The following is an 18,359-nucleotide window of genomic DNA, read 5'->3' as shown; positions in this document are numbered from 1 at the left end:
AGAGTAAGCAGAATGTTGTTTCACAGCTGTATGAGTTTGCATCCTGTTCATGTTAATGACACACAGAAGAGATTGGTGTCAATAAGATGATGAAAAGAATGCATCTGCTGTGGGTTTAGTGTCTGAGGTACGATGGAAATCTGAAACTTTACTGAATCTATAAGTACTCGGCTGCAATATAGTCATCTTCCCTCCGTACCAGTCCTTAGTTCTTAGACTGTTTGGCCTCTTCATATCTTTAGACAAGCCTCTCTTTTGCTTCCCATTGTCCTCCTCTCTGTGTGTGTGTGTGTGTGTGTGTGTGTGTGTGTGTGTGTGTGTGTGTGTGTGTGTGTGTGTGTGTGTGTGTGTGTGTGTGTGTGTGTGTGTGTGTGTGTGTGTGTGTGTGTGTGTGTGTGTGTGTGTGCGTGCGGCAGGAGAGAAAGTGAAGCGAAGCACCAAAAATGTCGGCCATTAAAATGCAGTCAACGTCTGCTTTTCGACAGGCACTCTAACCATCAGTGTTTTTGTTGTTGTTGTTGTTGTTGTTGATGATGTTATTGTTTTATTTTTTTCATTTTCTCTCTGACTCACGGTGGACACATTCTTCAGGCACTGGGCTTTATCTGGCTGTTTGGAGTATTTGAAATCCCAGTTGGATCCTGTCATGAAAGCTGTAGCTGTCAGGGCAGATTGGTCTTTGATTTACACTCTGCCAATCGGCAGCTGAGATTGTGTCAGGTCATCATTCTCCCTTTCTGTCGGAGCTGCTCCCCCGAATGCTGTTTGGAATAATTCAACTCCAGGTGCAGTGACACTAACTAACTAGAATAAAATACACACAGACGTGCATAGGTGACAAAAAGGTAGTCCGATATCATCAAGAATGTACCAGATAAGGTTTCTGAAAATGGAAAATATCCATCTTATATTATTTATTTATTTTCATCTCACAGCATCAAGAGGGACTGCAATTACAAAGATGCATTCATTTTTCTCTGCCGGTTGTAACTCCTACCAGATATCATCCACAAACATCCTCATCAATCCAGAGGCTTAATCTGGAATCCAGATGTGTCCTGTTCAAATACTGTAGACAAATAGAGGGGCTGTGTTTATTTCAGGCGTTATTACAGTTTATTATGACTTTGGTCTTGTATTTTTGGCCAATTTTAGTCCTGATTATTGATAGCGCTGTAATCAGGAGAATAATTCCTTCATTTCATGTCAGCACAGCTCTGTTAACATCTATAAAGACAGGCCGCGTTGAGCCCTCTTTTCATTCGAACAGAGTGAGTCTGTCGATGCAGCGCGGGTGCCGAGGCAGGGGGTTGCTAAATATGCCACAACCATACTAGGCCTCTCATCCAATAACAATCAGCCACACTGAACAGGTATATGAAGCAGTTACCTGCTGCACATACTAGAATATGCAGTTCAATACCCAAAAATTCCAATGTTTTTTTCCATACAAATTCTAAAAGGATGCTCTTTTTATATATATATAAATAAAAAAAAGCATAACAAATGACGACAGTCTAGATCTCCCCAAACTAGTGACAACAAGTCAATACAACATGAGTTAAAATAACAAAGTTCTACTGAAGGCTGTTGAAAAGCACTTTTAAATGTCATGCTCTTTATTCAAAGTGATGGACGTTTCTTTGTGTCGAAATGAATAGGCTTTCTCACTTTACACTTATATAAGTCTCAGCAGAAGGCAGGGGAACGTCGAGTCTGAAAAGGCAACGATGCTCAAGGTCGTGCCATTCTTCAGCTGTGCATATACATTCCACGCAGCTCTGGTTCACCCACACCAGGTCGCTTTCACTTGCATAAGGGGCGGAAAGGAAGTCTGATAGAGAAACTCTCGCTCTGCAGTCGTGGCCAGATTGTTTTCAGGTCATCAATGGCTCTAATCCTCACGCTTCGGATTGCCTTCTTTTCTTTCTGCTCATTGGGCAAAAATGATTGTATTCTTAAATCATTCTCCTTTATTCACAAAGGCTTTATTGATTACAATATTCTACAGCTGCACTGCAAGCTGTTGTTGCAGCCGTCTGTAGCAACTAACAAAGACGTAATCGCTCAAAGCGCCCAACTACCAATTTGTGCTGGTTCTCGCTTCCTTGCAGAGAACTTTGCCAAGGAACTCTGAATTACTATAACTATGCCTCATTTCCAGAGTGCTCTGTGCCACCGGCATTTACTATTACAGTACACAGGAAGTACACAGCAAGCACTGTAGGGTTGCATCAGTTCTTGTTACAAGTCATTGTAAAAATGTTACAGTTCACATGTTAGAATTGGTTAATGGCAAGGTTTTAATTGTATTGTTGTGGAATAATTTACCTTTTGAAATCATTTACATCCTCAGTTTCCCAGAAGCATTATAACTCCTGAGAGAATGGTTCCATATTCTTCTGAGAGTTACTGTAAAGCCGTCAGTGCAAAATGAGTTTGTTCCTTCAATAAGCCACCAGTGGAGCGGTGAGGGACGGGATCTTCCACCTCAAGAGAAACAATGCACCGAGCAGCACTTCTTTTTTAATCATCGCTATCAAAGCAGACACACACGGGCAGCAAAATAGGAATTTCCCCGACTCTGAACGAGGCCGTGTTTGTGGTTCACACTCAAACTCCCCCATATATCGCCTATGGGGAGATAAGGTGATTATTCAGCCAGCCAATTAGAGGACTGTTTACATGTCTGCTGCTCTCTCCTGGTGTTTGTTATAGTACCACTCCTTAGAGCTCCTGCCCCTGAGAGACGGGAGCAAATACGGCACTGTACAGATGTTCATGGGTGTTTACATTATACATGGGCATCAGGGTGTCGGATACTAAGCATTTCGGGCTAGTATGAGCAAAGAGAGAGAAGTTTGTAGTTAAAAGTATATCTTTACTAGTCAATATGTGCATTTAAAATATGTCTTCTGTATTTCCTCTGGCATTAATAACAGCCTTGCAACTGACTCCGACATCTATCCTTTTTTTTGCCAAGCAACAAGATGGGAACCCTGCTAATGTTTAAGAAAGGGGAGGAGGGGATTTCTCTGTTTCTTCACACTCGAGAAGCTCTTTCCCACCTATTTAGGTATCACATTAGTCAGTGTTCCCCATGTTTCCATGCTGAAGGGCATCATTCATCATGCTATTGATTTAATCCTTCCATAAAGGTGAATATATGCTAAAGCCCTCACTGGAATATATGGAGTGATTTACATGTTATATTTCATGCCTTTTCCATCGCGTCCCTCCTCAAGAATACTTTATGAAACTGTGTTCACGTTGTTATGAAAGCTGCCATCTGACAGCTCTTCAGTGTCTAAGCGTCCTTGTTCGGAAGCACAGCAGATGACAAGGGGCATTCAGTCGCCCTCCACCCCTCTCCCCTCACACACTCACACACACACACACACACACACACACACACACACACACACACACACACACACACACACACACACACACACACACACACACACACACACACCTTTTACTATATATTACACATGATCAAAGGCAGCAATCACAGTTTTTTTTTGACTATTTAACTATCTCAGTGCAGCATAGAAACAACACCGTCCTCCCGTACAGCTTTGAATCATGTGCATCAGAAATATACAGCATAAACACATAAAGAACAGAGTATTTGTAAAGGAACAAAGAGATGTTTTAATGTCCAGGTGTGGAAAGTGGATGAAATGTGTTGCTTAATATCAGGCCCTAAATGCAGCAATGCCTTCTGGTGCCTTTTACTGAATATCAATCTAGTGGGATGAATTTTTTGACATTCATTTAAGTGTTATTTTGTACGTTTTGTAGTGATTTGTTCTCAGTTATTTTTCTTAATCAAAGTTTTAAAAAAAAAAGCAGAATTATTTCAATGTGATTCACAAAATAAACATTAATACCGGTAGTTACGTGGTGGATACGTTAGGTAGTGTATTTGTTGCCACTCATATTTTTGGATTGAATAAAATATGCTGTAAACTTGTTAAATTAGACAGACAGGCAGGATGGCTGAATCACTTTTGTATTAATGTTCATTTCAGCGTTCTCTTTGTTTGTTCGGGCTCCGTTCTGTCACTTTGTAGTTCTGCGAAGGGGAGTTGAATGCTGATGGATGCGAGGTTTCAATGAATATACTGGGTGGCTCAGAGGTAGAGCGAGTCGTCCTCCGATCGGAGGATCGGCTCCTCCACTCCAAGATACTGAACCCCAAATTGCCATGAAATTGCCATGTGTGTGAATAGACTGAATGTGGTGAGTAGCCGAAAAAGGCTGGAAAAGCGCTCTATAAATCAGGTCCATTTACCAATATAAACCAGCTGAGCACTGCTAAACCACGTCTGAACACCAAAAGCACCTGTGATAAAACCTTCTCTTCTGCTTCTTAGTTCCTAGATCTTATAATCTAGTTTCCCACTGCTATTTTCGCCTTAACGTCAATCTTTGCCAGATACAAAATCAAGCTGGATTCAGATATGGATCAGTATGGAGGTCACGGACGGCTGGACCACAACACGGTGTTCTTCACAAAGCCCCAGCCCTTCAACGGCCGGCCCAACTCCATGCAGGTAATTCTTTTATCTTTGTTCAACATCATCGAGTCCTAAATTTGGAATGTACTCCAATCATAAGTTCTGGGCCGTTGTTGTCGGTTTCAGTCTCTCGACCACTTTTGGGATGTATCACCGTCCTACTCTGCATACTAATTCTAAACAAAGTTGGAGGATGTCAGTATGCATACTCAATGAGTTTGGAGTGTCCTGTTTATGGACACCACTGTCCCACAATGCAGTTCTCATATATAATGGAGGAGCTGTTCACAGCTGGAAAACATCATAGCAGCTGTGGGTGGTGATGATCCAGCTCCAGAAGTATTTAAATAGTCAAATGAAAAAATATATATTTCAATGTATCTTGCCTGTAGCAGGACAAAGTCTAGCATCGTTTATTACAAAATGTACAAAAGGTGCATTCATTTCTTGTTTAATTATTTGCCAGACACGTGCAGAGGATGTTTAAGTGGCAGGGACTCAAATAAAAAGGTTTTGAAAATAATTCAATAAATATATTCCAACACTATTACAAATCTAGCAATGTGCTAATTCACTAAATGCTAATTTCACAACATCGTTAAAGGGATATTAAAATGTATGTCTATATTTAAAACAAACCTGTGAGTGAGGTTGATTAAAAAACAGCTACATGACGGTTAATGATGTATTCAGACTTGTAAATCCACACGTTTAACCACCTCAACTGTTACCTCGCCCTCTGACTGATACCACTTCATCATGCTGCGTATTTACCTCATTGTCTCTTCTTATCACCTCTCCTTACAGAAGGCATAATTGCTTAAATAAGAATCTGTTTATTAAAAAAAGAAATCCCCTGCAGAAAAAGGGCACTTTGTCTCTACAAGGGCAAAAGGGAGGGGCATAAGTCCTGATTTAATCTGTGTGCACGTGCCTGGCAATTGTCGTAGCAGGACAGGCATGGGATGACCAGTCGCCTTAGAAACACCAGCTATATTGTAGCCATGTGAGACTGTGAAGGCGAATGTTAAAAGCAGGTATATACCGGTGTTTTTTACCCACTTTGACGGATCTGAATGTCTCCTATTATATGAGAGGACTAGTCATGCCTGTTGCAGCTCAGGTGCTTTCTGCTACCTATGATGGGAAAAATCTTCACATTGATGTATTTTCTTTGCAGCATGGTAATTGTTTGGTTTGGTGCTTTCATTTACGCGGGGAAAGAGGTGTACACTCAACCCGCTTGCAGCAATTACAAAATATGATGAAATAGCTGTCAGTGTATTAATGTTTTGTCCTTTTTATGTTCCGTGTTTGATTTCACAAATCAATTTAATTAGCTTGAAATGGAGTTTGTAGTGAGAGGATCCTTTCGAGCCAATCTAATGAGGTTTAAGTGTGCTGTCATGAAAGAGTGCTGCCTGTTCTGGCAAAAAGCCACCATCTCCCTGGTCTGGGCCTCTCAGCTTAACCGCTGCTCTATAATTTAGTATCTTCCTCATTAATAGGATTAGCTTTTAATGCAGATTCCAGGAAATGATCAAATATGCCTGCATTGAAAAAGGCTGGATACTGTATGTCTATCAGGGGACGGTGATTGTTTGTGAATATCGTATTCAGCTTCTATGTGTTTGAGTCATGCTGGTAGTTATCCTGGAGACACTGAGCGTTGTGTGAATCTGACATCTACAGCTCAGATTCTCCTTCATACAATGTGCATTATTCATGATGTCAGAACTTACCTTTTTATGTGCACGCCTCGTAAACTCACACGGCATCACGGAGGGGAGAATACTATCTGGGAGAATTAACCACTGGGCTTCCATCACGGAGGCTGCTTTAGGCTAATCCCATGAAATAGGTCGGACCTTGAAATATAGAAAGAAACGCTGACGTGCATTTTAAGTAGAATGTCTTCCTTGTGTTAGCCTCCTTTTTATCCTGATGTAACTTTTACTTGATTAGAATGCTGAAAGGCAGTCGGGTGTTTATGAATAAGGTCAGGGATGAATGAGTGAGGGTCAGCGCTGATACCCGAACACTTCAGCTGGAGCTCGGCTGATTGCACGTGTTAGATCGTATGTTAATGACCACAATTAATGCGTAAGGACAGTGATGCCTGTGGAGTGGGCTGTCATCATCTCCCTCTGTGATCCTTTCACTTTGCTTAGTCAAAGATCAAATATCCCAAGGCGGAGACGGTTAAACTGTTTCAGTTAGTCCCGAGTTGACATAGCACCTGATTCTGTGTTTGTTTATCTGAACTCAACTTGACCCGTTCTCAGATCAATACTGAAAGTGTTGCCGTTAATGGACAGTGGATATAACTCTACATGTCTATTAAGAGTTGGACGGAATACTTAGATGCATCAAAATGTGTTTGGTAAAACTCACACCGCCCTTTAGAGCATCATTTCAGCATTATTTAACCTTTAAAAGCCTCTTCCTATTCCAAGCAGACAGTTATCCTCCATCGTATTAGCTTGGGTTTCATCAGCTAAAGACTCAAATTCCACATTCTCTTAAATCTCTTATTAATTCAAACACCACTGGTGCACCCGCGTCCCTCTTGGCCAGAATGTGAAGTTTAGTTCACAAGTCATCTGCTAATGCTGGCGCCATCATGGAATAATGGGAGAGAGAGGGGGAGAGAGGGGGAGAGAGGGGGAGTAAGAGGAACGGGGCCGACAGGGAGTCGGCAGAGTTGGGACCCTTCTGCACATCCTGCGTCTCCTTTTATAGGCTCCCTCGTAGAGATTGCACAGGGAGACTGTAGGGTTGCATAAGGATGTTTCTCCTCCTCTTCCTCCTCCTCCTCCTCCTCCTCACACCTACCTGGTTATGACCAGAATAATCAGATAAGAACCTCTGCGGGGGCTGGGAAAGGTGCCCACATCAGCCGTGTTTTATTTAACAACTGTTGCTTTCGAAGTCTGCGCAAACTTCTTCTCTCCTGTCATTTTAATGGGTCTGTCACTTCTCCGGCTTCCTCATTACTGAGTGATAACAAACGCTCATATCTCCTCAGACCGAGAATGCACATAATTGGATGAAGCCAGCAGAGTTGAGAGCGTCCCGGTGGCTGTGGGAGAACATCATGTAGCAGTAACGTCCTGCGTTAACAAATGTGGAGCTGGACTCTTGTTATGTGACATCGCTTTAGTGCTTTCAGTCATGTTCCTTTTCTCCGTTACAAAATAAACAACGAGGAGAAAAAATGCCCCCATCTCCTCAAAACAAACAAGCCAAAAACAAGAAGAGAAAACATCCTGTTAGACGTGACAAACACAGTAAACAAGTTGTACGATGTAAACAGAGGATTGCTGAGTCACAGTTTCAATTTGAAAACGGGGAGCGTTTACATTACAGTATACAGTATGATGCATGTGTTGCATGTCATGCTAAAAATATGTATATTTTCATTTCTCAGTTACTAAGTCTTAAAAGTGTAACTAATCACCTTATAATAAATTAACAACATGACTTAATGCATTAATACAGATATAAGTTAAGGCTCCTTTATAAAAGGTGTCTTATTAGGGTAGCAAACAATCTGTTAGTAGCAAATTATTCAAATGTTGCTGATAAGTAAGTAATTACTGTAAGAAGTTAGCTTTACCATTAATGAAATAATCTGCATTTATTCTTTCTTACTTTTCTTATTAAAATATGAGATCCAAAATGCTAATATCAGTTTTGGGTTGTGACATAGTAAATGGTATTTAGTTTTAACACCAACCCACAAATAGACCAGTGTTTTATGTTCCCAAGTTTTATGTAGATCAGAATTTAAAACGTAATATGCAGTTATTCTGCAGATGACATGATAACTAGCGGTTCCCGGGGTTTTCATGAGTCTAGAGTGTCACTATATTTCAGCAGTAGGAATAATACCAACTAAAACCCGGTTTAATGGTTTAACAGACAGGTTTGGGCTGCTTTAGTCGTTCCCAACTTCGTAGATGTGGCTCTCTCATCCCTGGTATTCATGAAATGAATTGGCTCACTCTCCCCGCTCTTCAGTGACATTTTTTCTATAAGTAGCGTTTGTTAGCAGTAACAAAAGAACGAGCACTCAGGCTTATTTCACTCCAGCCCTGGTAATAATAAGAAGAGTGTGAATGTGTGAACAGCTAGCCAGCAAAGATGGGGGAAAAATGTGCTCTTCTCGTTATGCAAATAAAAAATGGTTCCAGCTAAGTCTCCATGTGAGTGAACCGACAGATTGATATACTCAGTCGGGCATTTCATATGAATCTCACACATCGAGAACTGGCACTACTTCTATTGAACGATTACAATTTATTCATTTAGCAGGACAAAACCGTGTGTAGCCAGGGACAACATGCATGCTTTGCCTGCATCAAAGGGAGAGAAGAAATAGAGGGAAATGTAGCGGGCTTGTATCAAATCGTATGGTTCACTACATGTTGGAGTGTGAAGTTCCCGAGGAAAACTGTCACCGGACTTTTAGAGTCAACAAATATACAGTACTGAAACGCATGTACACATGCACTGTACACAGATACTGTACTGTTAGTACTCAGTATGTCAAGCAGATCCCTTCACCCTCACATGAGATTTAATTCATCTATTCTGTGTCGGCTAATAAAAAGTGCATTTTAAATGCTTTTATTATGCATTGTGTTGGAGCGCAGCACAGCTCCCAGTACCTGGGAACCTTGTTGAAATCCAGTGTGGTTCCCAGTAAGAGGTGCTGGGAACCTTGTTGAAATGCAGTGTGGCTCCCAGTACCAGGAGAGCTGGGAACCTTGTTGAAATGCAGTGTGGCTCCCAGTACCAGGAGAGCTGGGAACCTTGTTGTAATGCAGTGTGGTTCCCAGTACCAGGAGAGCTGGGAACCTTGTTGGAATGCAGTGTGGCTCCCAGTACCAGGAGAGCTGGAACCTTGTTGAAATGCAGTGTGGCTCCCAGTACCAGGAGAGCTGGGAACCTTGTTGTAATGCAGTGTGGTTCCCAGTACCAGGAGAGCTGGAACCTTGTTGAAATGCAGTGTGGCTCCCAGTACCAGGAGAGCTGGGAACCTTGTTGTAATGCAGTGTGGTTCCCAGTACCAGGAGAGCTGGGAACCTTGTTGTAATGCAGTGTGGTTCCCAGTACCAGGTGAGATGGGAACCTTGTTGGAATGCAGTGTGGCTCCCAGTAGCAGGAGAGTTGGATACCTTGTTGAAATGCAGTGTGGCTCCCAGTAAGAGGTGCTAGGAACCTTGTTGAAATGCAGTGTGGCTCCCAGTACCAGGAGAGCTGGGAACCTTGTTGAAATGCAGTGTGGCTCCCAGTACCAGGAGAGCTGGGAACCTTGTTGAAATGCAGTGTGGCTCCCAGTACCAGGAGAGCTGGGAACCTTGTTGAAATGCAGTGTAGCTCCCAGTGAGGAGAGCTGGGAACCTTGTTGAAATGCAGTGTGGCTCCCAGTACCAGGAGAGCTGGGAACCTTGTTGTAATGCAGTGTGGCTCCCAGTAAGAGGTGCTGGGAACCTTGTTGAAATGCAGTGTGGCTCCCAGTACCAGGAGAGCTGGGAACCTTGTTGAAATGCAGTGTGGCTCCCAGTAAGAGGTGCTGGGAACCTTGTTGAGATGCAGTGTGGCTCCCAGTAAGAGGTGCTGGGAACCTTGTTGAAATGCAGTGTGGCTCCCAGTACCAGGAGAGCTGGGAACCTTGTTGAAATGCAGTGTGGCTCCCAGTAAGAGGTGCTGGGAACCTTGTTGAGATGCAGTGTGGCTCCCAGTAAGAGGTGCTGGGAACCTTGTTGAAATGCAGTGTAGCTCCCAGTGAGGAGAGCTGGGAACCTTGTTGAAATGCAGTGTGGCTCCCAGTAAGAGGTGCTGGGAACCTTGTTGAAATGCAGTGTGGCTCCCAGTGAGGAGAGCTGGGAACCTTGTTGAAATGCAGTGTGGTTCCCAGTGAGGAGAGCTGGGAACCTTGTTGAAATGCAGTGTGGTTCCCAGTGAGGAGAGCTGGGAACCTTGTTGAAATGCAGTGTGGTTCCCAGTGAGGAGAGCTGGGAACCTTGTTGAAATGCAGTGTGGCTCCCAGTAAGAGGTGCTGGGAACCTTGTTGAAATGCAGTGTGGCTCCCAGTACCAGGACCGCTGGGAACCTTGTTGAAATGCAGTGTGGTTCCCAGTGAGGAGAGCTAGGAACCTTGTTGAAATGCAGTGTGGTTCCCAGTACCAGGAGAGCTGGGAACCTTGTTGAAATGCAGTGTGGCTCCCAGTAAGAGGTGCTGGGAACCTTGTTGAAATGCAGTGTGGTTCCCAGTGAGGAGAGCTGGGAACCTTGTTGAAATGCAGTGTGGCTCCCAGTAAGAGGTGCTGGGAACCTTGTTGTAATGCAGTATGGCTCCCAGTAAGAGGTGCTGGGAACCTTGTTGAAATGCAGTGTGGCTCCCAGTGAGGAGAGCTGGGAACCTTGTTGAAATGCAGTGTGGTTCCCAGTGAGGAGAGCTGGGAACCTTGTTGAAATGCAGTGTGGTTCCCAGTGAGGAGAGCTGGGAACCTTGTTGTAATGCAGTGTGGCTCCCAGTGAGGAGAGCTGGGAACCTTGTTGAAATGCAGTGTGGCTCCCAGTAAGAGGTGCTGGGAACCTTGTTGTAATGCAGTGTGGCTCCCAGTAAGAGGTGCTGGGAACCGTGTTGAAATGCAGTGTGGTTCCCAGTGAGGAGAGCTGGGAACCTTGTTGTAATGCAGTGTGGTTCCCAGTGAGGAGAGCTGGGAACCTTGTTGTAATGCAGTGTGGCTCCCAGTAAGAGGTGCTGGGAACCGTGGTGGGCTTGAACCAGGTTGATACCCGCTTGCAGGCCTAGGTGAGTCTTGAAGCCATCTCCGTCAGCTCGGCGTTGTTACCCAGTCAGATCCTCGGTGTGGCTGCTTACAGGCAGTTGATCCTTGTTAAGTGAGTAATGGATCCAAACAGAGACATGTCTGGAGACTTTAAGTGCACAGATATTCCGGCTGCGCTTTAGCCAGCAGGCTGGGTCAGGATACAGAAACCTAGTGGATGATATATTTCTGTGAAGCACCTCATGAATCCTTTATCCGTGTTTTTGAACATTGATCATATTGAGTATTAGCCCGAAGGCTGGACTCTGCTCTTGAAGTGAGTAGAAAATCCAAATTCTCACATGAGAGTGTGATATGAGACGATAAAAGAACAGCCAGAAGAGAAAACATGTTATAAAAAAGGACAAACAGCCTCGGCTAACTTTCTACTAATTCAAGACATATACTTTGAAAACAGACTGCTTCCTCCCCATCTCAGTTTGTGTGCAGCTCTGATATTAACATGTTTTTTTGTTGCCAGACTTGCAAACGTACTGTTGTAGAGTAGCTGCTGTTGTCCTTGGCTGCTGTTGCTAAGATCTAAAATGTGTTCACGAGTGTCTGTCGGTGAAGTGATAAACACCTACTTCCAATGACTCATCAGGAAGCAGCACAGACTTTATGGAAATATTCATACGAATCCAGTCAGATGCTGGAAGACCAGGGTTGCTTGTTGTGCATCGCCTTCGCAAAAACGTTGGTGGATTCTGATAATTTTGGATGGCTGGATGTGTGATTTAAAGTAGATGTTAATGCCGAAGGTTAATCGGGGAAGTCCCTGGGTTTAGAAACATGTACTATGAAAATATACCAATAAAAACTGGCAACATATAGGAGCAAAGAGACATCCACAAACAACACAGCTGTGCCATTGTCTGGTTGTTAGGTGTCCCTTTGTGCTCCTTTCTTTGTGGTTGCTGCTGTTACAAAGTTACAAAGGCTTTCTTATAAATGCATTATCTCCTAAAATGACGATATGGCATCGACTATGATGGATCACTCAGCTCAAACAAGCTGCAAGGATCTGCAAACACATTTTAATATTGTATGTAAAAAAAAAAAAAGGGAAACAATTCTGGAGCAGTGAGAACAATACATGGAAATGTCTAAGACAAAGCAGAATAGTTTAGCTGTAATACTTTGTCTACATCAGATCAGTGTTGTTTAAGCTCAGCTCGTTATAAGAGAATATCAAATTTAACACAATGGAAATAATTTGATTGCTTTTTTTATTGCGGTGGAGTTAACTGCTTCTCTTTCTTCACAGATTGATTTAGAATTTGTTGCAGAATTATTATCTGTTTGCTGAATATAAAAACTATTGACATATTCCAGGTAAGGCACAGTGGTAGCATTTGTCTAAACAGGTACAATGATTTATTCTGCCTTCTCTTCTCTCTGCTGCATGGAGACTCTCCCACTGTGACTGTTTAATTAGTCACCAATGTCTGTGTCAGTGTTTCGGCGCCGAGCCGCTCGGCTCCCTCGGTGACAAACTGTTGCCAAAGAAACACATCCGCAGCGAGCTCAGATCCACTGATGCCGAGGGGCGGCTTGAAGAGTTCAGGGGGTGATTGAATTGTTTACAGTTCTGCGCTCTTTTTCAGTTTTCTGTTGGGAAATATAGCATCATTTATGTCTGCTTGGCTTTTCCTTTGGCATAAATCTGAAATGACTAATGGTACACAGTGGCTCCTTGCCTGCAAACGACACTGTGAATATCAAAAGGATTGATCAAAGACTTTATTAGCTACACCGCTCCAAACGAACACTCACTAAGATTTCTTTGTACTGTATATATAAGGAATCTGACATTTCCAGGCTTGGTTCCCTTCTTTTTTTTTTCATGGTGTGCTGATTTTTTTTTTTTTGCTGACATGTTTTTTCTTCACTCCACCAAAACCCCGGAGATTCTTTTAGCTCAGCTTATGCCCACTGGCAGATTGTATCTTCACAGAATCTCAAGTTTACAGTTGATGCACAGCCAATATGATGAAACACACAGTAATTGCATTGATTGCAAAGTTCAGAATTGAAAATTATGATTACTTTTTTTTTTTTTTTGCCCCCCCCCCCCCCCACTTTAGGCAAGATTGCTCATTTGGGGATTGTTCACTTGAGTGCACAAGCTTGCAACGCAATGTAATGTTAATGAATTTGAGACCGATTAAGTCACCGATCAAGAAATGTGAAGCACCAACGACGCCGTGATGCACATTCTCCATAGCTCACAGCTGAAAATGAAACGCTACAGAAGCACAGCGTTAAGCTTCCGATGTGCTGACTCCAGTGCCACCCAGAGTTCTGGTAGCTGCAGTGTAGCTGCAACTCCGTCACACTTTGATTATACCTCTCTAACCTTGACAGTCCTCCTCCATCACCTCTATGTTTGTCTACTCTCTGCTCTGAGGACTTACTTTTCTGCTCAGATCTGAATATCCTCTTCCCCCATCCTCTTCTTCAATGCCGCCGTCTTCTCCTCCTTCATGTAGCCGTCATGTCGACCTTGATTGTGAGGAGCAATCACGCCTGATCATCAAGGCACACTAGTGCCTCCATGCCTGACTTCTAAAAGGGGACAGATTCAATAACTTCCGAAAATCGGTGGTCTTGTTAGCATCATTAATCTTCAATTGTCAACTCACTTTTCTTCTCACTCTCTTATCTCTCTTTGTCTCTCTGCCTCTCTCAGGTCTACATCCCCTGCAGAACAGCTATTGTCCTGGCCAACGAGGAGATAGATTACTGTTATTAGAGGATGATTGTCTCCACAGAGCCCAGGATTGAGAATGGATTCCAAGCTCAAACCGAGTGTTAACAATCACCTTCATCTTAGTGTCAACTTTGCGCACCACCCAAATCCACTGTTTGCGTGTGTTGTGATGTTTTTTTTTTGGGAGGGCTGCTGGCGTACTCCATCTGCAACCTTAGATGCTGTGTAACCCCATTTGCTACAGATTGGTCCATTTGGGAAGCGTCCAACCAAACCAGCAGCTAGATGCTAAAAGTTAAAGCCCTGCCGAGTCCATCCACCACCAGCCAGCAGCCATTTATAGGCTCTGTTGAATCTGGCGTGACATCTGAAACACACGACCAGCGACTGTGGCAGAGGGAAAAGCTCAGAGAAAATAAGAATATTCACGTGGTCTAATTATTTTGTGTTCATACAGATTACATTACGGTGTCATAGACACAGAGATTTACAGTATTACCAGCAATGGGGAAACAGAACGTCCAGGTATTTAATTATTGGTGAGCCTTCTTTCTTAATTCGCTTTTTGGATCTCGTACGTATGAAAATATTGCAATTTGCACAAAGTAATAAGTTGCTTTGAGTCATTATACTTTTAATGGGTACCTAAAACAGTTGTGTCATAATATTTTAATATATGCAGCTAGCGGGAGCATTTATGTGGTTATTTATGGCCCTTATATTAAGCCAGTAATTTGCAGCTAAAGCGAAGTGATAAAATCATTTAATTTGGATTGTCCACAGTGTGTTCCATAATTCACAAATAACATTTTTAGCTGAGTTACATAGTTTTTTTCCCCCCACTTAACAAAAAGTAATGCATGTTTTTTTTTCCTCGTGATTATCCCACGCATTAATGTCGCATATTTCAGTAAAGTCTTCGAACTCTGCTCAATTCTACTAAAGTTGAGATGATGAACATATCATTTTGTGTGGGTTTTACAGGTATGATTCGCACACTTGAGTACTTTAAGTCACCGTGATCTTAGGCACTTTGTTCATAAGATACTGTAGCATTCCTCTGGGATTATTTAAAAAAAAAAAACACAGATGTTGACGTGCACCTCTCCTGGTTAGCTCCGACTTCTGTGACTTTTATCTCAACACACTTGATGATTGAGCATCTCAAAGAACAGCTGCAACACTCTTTCCTCATCACTGTTAAGTGAGCAGGTTACTGATTAACTAAAACATCTCTGATGTCTGTGTTTGTGAATGCTGAACTCAATGCAAGAAATCATTAAAATGGACATTCAAACCAGATGACTCATCATTTTAAATTATGTTTTTGCAAAATTCATCTGTTTCAGGCCTTTATTTAAGTCCTCTAGCTCTTTCTTAAAGTCTCTTGTTGCCATTGAGTGGATGTCTTCTGGACAACTTCCAGCGTTCTCTGAACATTTTACCAAAAGCAATGCTGTTATAAGTGAAACCAGAGCTGATGTTGAGCATCCACTGATTTAGTGCCACAGATTCTGCGAGGCTGTGATCCTCACCTACTGCATTAGCACATCCTCAGCCATGTAAACCGGGTATTGCAGCATATGGCAGGGTTTGATCTGCCTCCCCTTGCAGTTTAGGAAAACACGTTTATATTCAGGACCATCATTCAGTGTATCAGGAACATGTCATTTCTTTTTTGGTGTCGCCTAACACTCACAATTGCCTCAAACACTCAAAACTCTTGAAAATCACAGAGCGGATCACGGCAAATATATCAAGCAACAAGGTTGACATTGAAGCGGAGTGTTTAATCATCCCTCATCTGACCCAGCGACATTGTCCTTCTACTCCTGCCAATGTGAATTGTCTGCATTTGTTCTCAAAAGTACAACTGATGTCTTATACACAGCGACTATGACTGCATATTTCTGTCATTAACACTAATAAGAATAAATCAGTGCCTGTCGAGCCACAAGAAAAATGTAGATGAACTGGATGTTGGGTCTGACTACTGATTCTGTCCCGTCACACACTTATACGGAGAGGTTTGGACCAGACTAAAGGAAAAGCCCCGAAACCTTCGGGACGACAGAAGAAGGTAAAAGTTTCCCAGTTCCCACTCGTTGACCAGGGAAGCTGTGAAATGTGGGACTCTACAGAGGAACCACCTCAGTGGTTCTCACAACATGATGTAAGGGGGATGAAAGACCACTCATCAGACCATAATACTTTTCCGAGGCATCTTCACGTCGTGCTGCTATAGTGCATTTATACAAACAGCTTCTTCTTTCTTAATTTTAATATAAATTATACGGACAAAAAATGTGACACGAAATACACCTTTACACAGGACTTGTGTGTTTAAATGGATGGTTTGAATATGGTATAGTTTTTCTGTTAGAGGGAGTATTGTAAGTGGGCATTCATTCTTATTAATAATAATAATAATAATAATACAATTAATATAATAATAAAAATAAAATAATGAATGCATAATAGATATAATTGTATTGTTTATAGATGTTTGTGTGTTAGAAAATGAGAATGGGTCTCTTTGTATGTATCTATGTGCACATGGAAATAATAATAATAAATATGAGTAAAAATCATACTTTAAAAAAATCATACTCATAATATAAATCACAATGTGGCTTTTGTCCAGATGACATTGTCACATACAGTATATAATAAAGGCAAATGCACCATCCCCCCAGTGTGGGATGGCTTGTTCAAACAGATGTTGTGATTCGCAGCAAACTGAAAGGTAAGCTTCACAATATGTTACACTGAATGCTAGAGGGGTTTCTGTTGTTGAGTGCAACCTCTGTATATATGACTGCCATGAGATATCCGGCACAATCACGCTGAACCTGAGAAGATTTCACGAGTAACCCTGAAAAAGCACAGACTGTTTGAATAGTTTGTCTGTTTGTATTTCTTATGGGCTCACAAACATCGAGATGCCTGGAGGGAAGATCCTGCAGAATGCAATATTGTCAAAGACAGAATTGGGGGTTTGACATGCACCGAGAGGAAGTTTTCAGAGTCTGACCCAGGAGACCGTACAAGTCGGGAAGGGATTTCATGTGCACACATTGCTGCAGGTCTCATACAAAACGGTAAATGGGCCTGCATTTCTATGGCGCTTTTCTAGTCTTTTCGACTACTCAAGGCACTTTACAGTCTATTCACCCGTTCATACACTGATGGCACAGCCTCCGGGGGCAAGTTGGCGTTCAGTATCTTGCCCAAGGACACTTCGGCACTGGAGGAGCTGGGATTCGAACCACCGATCTTCTGATTGGAGGACGACTCGCTCTACCTCCGCAGCTCCAAATGCCTGTGATTCTATTAGGTTCCAGATAAATGCTGGCTTACATCTAGATGTAGAATGTGGTAGAAATGTAGCTGACAGCATTCAGAGTAACTATTTGCAACGTAAATAAAATATAAAAGACATGGTGGAGTAACGTCTACCTGAGCAGAGAATCAAGTCATATTCCGAGCTTCTCTGTGCTTTGTTTACATAGTTAGTGTGCATGTGAGTCTTTTATTTTAAGCACCTTTAAAGACATTTATCAGTGAATTGTTTGTTAGGTCATGTGACCTGCTTTTCTGGTAGGAAAACAACCAATAAATCATTTTGGGGAAAAACTCAGAGGACCGTTTAGAATAGTTCAACGTCTAGTATAAATAAATAAATAAGATTTGTGTGGCCAATGTCATTGAATATGGGGATAAAGAAGAGTGCCTGCTGGCTTCCCTTTCTATCGGCATGATATCAGATGGCTCAAGCAGCAGAGAAAACCAACACCTGTTTGACAGCTTAAGCACATAATATGAGTAGTAAAGTTCAGATTACACACAAGATCTTTATCTTGTTCTTTCCTCTCATGAATATTTGGAACAGATGATAAAAGCACAGCTTCATGGTTGTTTTTGAAGAGAGGTAGCCTGTGGGTTTTGAGAAGAATGCAGGTTTGAAAACCTGATGCTTTTTTAGAACCGCTTGTTGTATTTAATGGTAAAATGGCCGTACTATGATTTACTGGGTTGGTTCAACAGACATTTGGGACAAATCATCGGCGCCTTGAGAATCTGAACGGTCTGTTTTAGTGTCATGCTGAAGAGGAAAGGTAGGTTTGGGCTGCAACATTGTTCTAAAGGCATCCCAACCCATAGCAAACACAGGATCCAAGATCCAAATAAGATAGCTTCTTGTGTATACCTTTAAACTGGTGTCACAGAGCAAAGCATCGCTTTGTTGTCAAAAATAAAGACAGGATGTCATTTAAA

The 18,359-nt window shown here is 42.3% G+C and overlaps 1 protein-coding gene and 1 long non-coding RNA gene across 2 annotated transcripts in view; both read left to right on the top strand.

Moving 5' to 3' along the window:
• The window catches only part of gbe1b (glucan (1,4-alpha-), branching enzyme 1b), a 64,046-nt gene extending 48,668 nt beyond the window's left edge, over positions 1-15,378 (top strand). Inside the window, exons 15-16 of the mRNA XM_084020279.1 lie at positions 4,445-4,562; positions 14,061-15,378. Coding sequence (XP_083876405.1) covers positions 4,445-4,562; positions 14,061-14,123 — 181 coding nt within the window. The 3' untranslated portion in view covers positions 14,124-15,378. The remainder of the gene's footprint in view (positions 1-4,444; positions 4,563-14,060) is intronic.
• Positions 15,379-16,122: 744 nt separating this feature from the next.
• LOC311020274 lies at positions 16,123-16,356 on the top strand. The gene is made up of 2 exons (XR_014597892.1): positions 16,123-16,175; positions 16,223-16,356. It is a non-coding gene; the product is annotated as an uncharacterized lncRNA (long non-coding RNA).
• The last annotated feature ends 2,003 nt before the right edge of the window (positions 16,357-18,359 follow it).

This window comes from Eutrigla gurnardus (assembly GCF_963514095.1).
Source record: "Eutrigla gurnardus genome assembly, chromosome: 10".
Taxonomy (NCBI): Eukaryota; Metazoa; Chordata; class Actinopteri; order Perciformes; family Triglidae; genus Eutrigla; species Eutrigla gurnardus.
Note: the sequence above shows the minus strand (reverse complement) of the source record. Positions and strands in the feature narration are given on the sequence as shown.